We start from the raw sequence: 5,300 nt of genomic DNA, 5'->3' as shown, positions 1-5,300 counted from the left end.
ACTCAGGACCTTTGGAAGAGCAGGCAATGCTCTTAACCACTGAGCCATCTCTCCAGCCCTGTGTTGGGTTTAAAGGCGTGCGCCACCACTGCCTGGCTCTGGTTCAGTTTGTTAACTTTGCCGCTAAGCCACTACTTTTTAAATTCTTACCTAGTTAGAGTAGGCTGACCTTGAACTCAGCAGAGGTCTGATTTTGCTTCCTCAGCCCTGGAACCAAAAGTGGATAGGAATTAAGGTGGGTGTTACCACTGCTACCACTGCTTAAACGTCCTTCAGAAACGGGGTACTGGCGGTAGTTACTCACACCTTTAATCCCAGCCCTCAGGGCACAGAGGCGGGTGGGCCAAACTCTGAGTTCAAGGCCAGTCTGCTACAAAACTAGCTCCAGGACTAGTTACAAAGAGAGACCTTGTCGCCTCAAAAAAAAAAAAAAAAAAAAATGTAGTACAGGAAGAGAGGAGAGAGAGTCTGATGTTTGGAAGAACAGGGAATGTGACTGAGTTCCTGGGCCCCTTAACTGTGTTGTGTTTTTGTTTTTGGCTGTCCTGAAACTCACTTTGTAGACCAAGCTGGTTTTGAACTCATAGAGATCTGCCTGGCTCTGCCTCCTGAGTGCTGGGATTAAAGGCCTGCATCACACCACCTGGCTTCCCTTGCTGTGTCTTTCTTTAACTTCCTATACCTGTTCTCACTAAAGAACAGTGCTCCTGTGAGCATGGAGAGAGGGAATGATTCCCAGGGGTGACTGTCACTGGTCCCCATGAGATGCTATTGTACTGATCTTTACTTTAGCAAAGCCAAAAGCTGGCTTCCTGTTCTTTATTTGTTGAGACAGGGTCTAGCCCTGGCTGCCCTAGAAATTGCTATGTAGGCAAAGCTGGCATCGAAATCCACCCACCTCTGCCTCTGGTGTGCTGGGATTAAAGGCAAGGACTGCCACAGCTGGCAATGGTTGTCATTTTAAGTGAGGTGGCCAGAGAGGAAAATGCCTTGAGGACACCTGAGAGATGAGCTTAGACACAGCACAGCTATCAACAGGATGGATTTCTGTATGGAGGCCCTGAATCTCCCCCTGCAGGGACTGTGGATGAATGGGGCATGGGTGTGTTTAGGGAACTCCTAGAGATGCCTCTGCCTGGGACATGGGGTGCAAAGGGGGCGGGGCTTGGGTTGCTTTCTTGCGTTTCTGGAGCCAGGCATCCACTAAAGTTGGCTTCCTGGGCCAATCCCCAACTGTATGTGCGGCAGGGGAAATCAGCTGGGAGCCAGGCATAACAGTCCACACCTTTAATCCAGCAGTCTGGAGACAGGCAGGTAGATCTCAGAATTCCAGGCTAGCCAGGGCTATACAGTGAAGCCCCATCTGTCTCAACAACAAGGGGGTGAAGGAGCGAGGCATGGTAGTGCATGCCTTTATTTAATCCCAGCACTCTGAAGGCAGAGGCAGGCTCTAATCATTGATCCTGGACATGGAGCTGGAGGGAAGGAAAGACTGTCTGAGACCCACCGCCTGAGATGTCCGGACGGAGCAGTGTCTGAGACCAGCCTCCCATTCTTTTTGAGACAAGGTCTCTTGAATCCCACTCTGGCCTTGGATGCTTCTCCTGCCTTCTTGGGTTCTGGGATTTTGGACATGAACCACTATTGCTGGTTTATGCACACTTGATTTATTGTCATTGCTGGAAATTGAACCCATCACCTAAGTGTATGCTGGGCAAGCAGTCTAAGTACCCAACTCCCGGTTTTTGAACTGTTTTCTTCTGACTTCTGCTGTGTTTTTCTTCTCCCACAGGTTATGAAATGTACCACCACCATGTAAGTATCAGACTTGGGCTATAGCTGTCAATCAAGGCTTGGGGGTGGGGGGAGTGGAGTGTGCTCAGATGATGGCCTGGATAAGGAGACAGACACCTCCACTCAACCTACTTTTGTTGAAACCATAGTCCCTCTCCCACCTTCCAACCTTGGGAGCTGCAGGACTGGAGCAGCTCTGGCTGCTTTTAATCCCCAACCTTTCTTGCCCGGAGGGTGAGTCAAAAGAGCAAACCCACACTTGCCCCTACGCCTGCCCTGTAAAGTTAGTAGCATGATCATTCTGCCTGAGGAACAATGGCATACCCACTAAACTTAGGTCTCAAGTCTAGGCCTCAGTTCCTGCCAGTGAACCCAGGATAGATCTGTACCCCATACCCACTAAGGGTGGTTTGCAACCTGAGCATTGGTATCTGGGAAAACAAGGTTACCCTTTGGTCTGACACTTGATGGTGTCATCAATGTCTCCCCATCTCTATCTCACTTGACCAGAAGCTGCCCCAAAGGATTCAGATGCTGTGACAGTGGATGCTGCCCAGAAAAAAAGATATGGGATCCTTCAAATGAACCCTTCATGTAAGCACTATTCACAGAGCACTGGGTCCACCAGAAATAGAATGGGGGTGGGTGGTGGAGAGGATACGGCGAGGGGGGGTGGTCCAGGCACTCAGGGAGATGTCATCCCCTCCCCCAGGATCTTGTTCGTCATTTTTGCGGTCATGCTACCTCTCCTGTGCATCTGCGGCGTGGCGAGGCGCTTTTGTCGTGTGTGCAGACCACAGCAGAACCTCAGAGCGAATCATCAGGCACCTCCAGAACCACCTTCCGATGCCAGAATCTGGGTCACCGACTTGGATCCCCCACCACCCTATAGTCAGGTGGGTCTTTCCGTCCCAATGCCTAACTTGTTTCATGGCTCCCTATCCAACTTGTTGAAGCAATGGATTGGGGAGGGCTGCCAACCGACTTTGTCGTGCCTTACTCAGGCCCGAAGCAAACCCAGTACACACTTTTTCCCCTGCAGGTTGTTCCGAAGTCAACTCGCACAGAACCACCTCCTCCCTACAGCCTTGAGGACCCTGTTGGCCAAGTGAGAAACGCAACCATTTGAGCTACCTCACCCCCAAACTTCTTGGATCAAGCCCAGGACTTCGGAGACTCTGGAATGGCTTTTCATTGTGGGAGCTGAGCTGGAGCCATAGTCTCTGTCCCAACTCCCAAACATCCGTGGGATGCAGGGAGAGCATTGCTGGCAGAATACAGATCTTGACGGCTCGCTCTGCCATCTTACTTACAGAAGTATACCTCTGTGCCTGGAGGAGATTGCAGACTGAACTGCATGGACTCTGAGCCACCTTCCAACAATGCCTGCACAGACAGGCCCCCACTGTGCACACCACCGCAGGCACGCACAAAACAAATGCACTTGCTAAGGTTTCACTGACTGCTCTGTCTCTGGCTGGGAAGCAGTGATGGAGATGAGCTCAGAGGCCAAACTCCAATCAGCTCCTTCCATTGGCACTGGCCACCTGGGAGGACTGTGCGTCCAAGCTGTGAATGAATGCTTTAAGATCCCTGGGACTTGCGGGTACTAAAGAAATGGACTGGAGAGCTCCCCATGTCCTGGTCTCTTCTGCTTTCTGGAAGATCAGAACTTGATAAACATGGGACTCTTAAGGGTGGTAGCTTCCAGAAAACAGGCTTCTAGAAGGTAGGGTGGGGAGGGAAGCAGGAGATAGGGTTAGACATCTCCCTACAGAATGCGTTCTTCCAGATTCCTCTCCTGGAATCTGGAGGGAGGGAGGTGGCAGCCCCCATCCTACTCTTTGCTCAGCCCAGCTTTAGCCCCACCTACAGTTAACCCCTAAAGGGGAAGATCTGTCCTGTGGCTGAGGAGCTAAACAGAACTCAGTTCCTGCAGGGCCTGCGTGGGGCACAGCTTGGAGCTCTGACTCACCCTCAGTTGGGACAGCAAAGCTAGGTAGGTCCTGGTGCCAATGCTTGAGACTTGGCAGGGAAGCTAGGTACCTCCATCTCATGCTTGACTTTGCCATGTGTGCTGCGGTGGACTCCAGGCCAGCCTTCCTCTTCAGACACTAAAGAAGTCCCACAGCTGACGTTTGACCTGCAGAGGAGGTCACCTGCCTGTTGTTGACTGCAGCAACAATGGTGTGGTCTGAAGAGACTGGCTTCCCCAAAGCTCAGGGACTGAAATAGCTTATTTTATGACTTTTAATGGTCATTGGTTTCTCTGTGAGGGCATTGGGTCCCCTAGAGTGGGTGTTGTAGGTGGTCGTGAGCTGCCATGTGGATGCTGGGAATTGGACCCACGTCCTGGGAGAGCAGCCAGTGCTCTTCACAGCTGAGCCATCTCTCCAGCCTTCTGGAATGACTTCTATTGCCATTCCAGTGGTGGGAGGGGAAGAGATGTCACCTTTTCAGAGGTGATCTTAGACTATCTATTCATGCCACCATGTACATAGGTGTGCTCTGCCTGGCCTGGCATCCAGGATAATATCAGGTGCAGTTCTACAGATAAGTCTGCAGAGGGGCCTACACACTAAACCTCATGGAGATATACCTCTGCTGGTGCACTGGGGTGGGTGGGGTATGGTGATGGTCCATGGACCTATGGAAGCTTACTCTGAAAGCCATGTGCACAAACACTAGCACCGCCCATCCCCTAGGCATGAAGGATCTGCCATGCAGTCCTACATCATCTGTCTTTTACTGTTGGGAGAAAAGGGAAATTCAGAGCAGTTTATTTTTTTAATAAACTCTGCCATTATTTGTTAAATGTGTGTGCGTTTCTTTACATATCTATTAAGATCTAGGAGAGCCAGGTGCTGTCTCGGCTATTCCAGAATCTGAGGCAGAATTAAAGCCAGCCTGGGTGACTTAGTTGATAAGTTGATAAGATTATTGAAATTTTAAGGCTTGCATGGGGGCAGGGAACTAGGGATATACCTCAGTGGTAGAGAACTTGCCTAGCATATGCAAGACCAAGTCCCCAGTTCCTGCCCCAACAATTCTAGAAGGATATGAGCCACACAGCAGAGCTGTTGGGAGCAGTGTGCAGGTGGGTAAGTGTGGGGAGGATTTCCCCCCCACACTTCTAGACAGTTTCTTTGTATATCCCTGGTTGTCCTGGAACTCCTGTAGAGCAGGCTAGCCTTGAACTCAGAGATAGCCTGCCTCTGCCCCCAAAGTGCTGGGATTAAAGTCATGTGCCACCACTGTCTAGTTTAAGATTTTAGTTTTATTCTATATTAGTGTTTTCTGCGTGTGTTTCTGTACCAGTGTGCATGCAGTGTTCTTGCAGGCCAGAAGATGCACAAAGTCCCCTGGAGCTGAGCAGTGGTGGCGCACGCCTTTAATCCCAGCACTTGGGAGGCAGAGACAGGCGGATCTCTGTGAGTTCGAGACCAGCCTGGTCTACAAGAGCTAGTTCCAGGACAGGCTCCAAAACCACAGAGAAACCCTGTCTC

At 50.8% G+C, this 5,300-nt stretch overlaps 1 protein-coding gene across 1 annotated transcript in view; it reads left to right on the top strand.

The window, feature by feature from the left end:
- The window catches only part of Tmem92 (transmembrane protein 92), a 10,753-nt gene that overhangs the window by 1,995 nt on the left and 3,458 nt on the right, over positions 1-5,300 (top strand). The window contains exons 3-5 of the mRNA XM_005350641.1: positions 2,308-2,388; positions 2,507-2,690; positions 2,837-2,902. Coding sequence (XP_005350698.1) covers positions 2,308-2,388; positions 2,507-2,690; positions 2,837-2,902 — 331 coding nt within the window. The remainder of the gene's footprint in view (positions 1-2,307; positions 2,389-2,506; positions 2,691-2,836; positions 2,903-5,300) is intronic.

Source organism: Microtus ochrogaster, chromosome 7, assembly GCF_000317375.1.
Source record: "Microtus ochrogaster isolate Prairie Vole_2 chromosome 7, MicOch1.0, whole genome shotgun sequence".
Taxonomy (NCBI): Eukaryota; Metazoa; Chordata; class Mammalia; order Rodentia; family Cricetidae; genus Microtus; species Microtus ochrogaster.
Note: the sequence above shows the minus strand (reverse complement) of the source record. Positions and strands in the feature narration are given on the sequence as shown.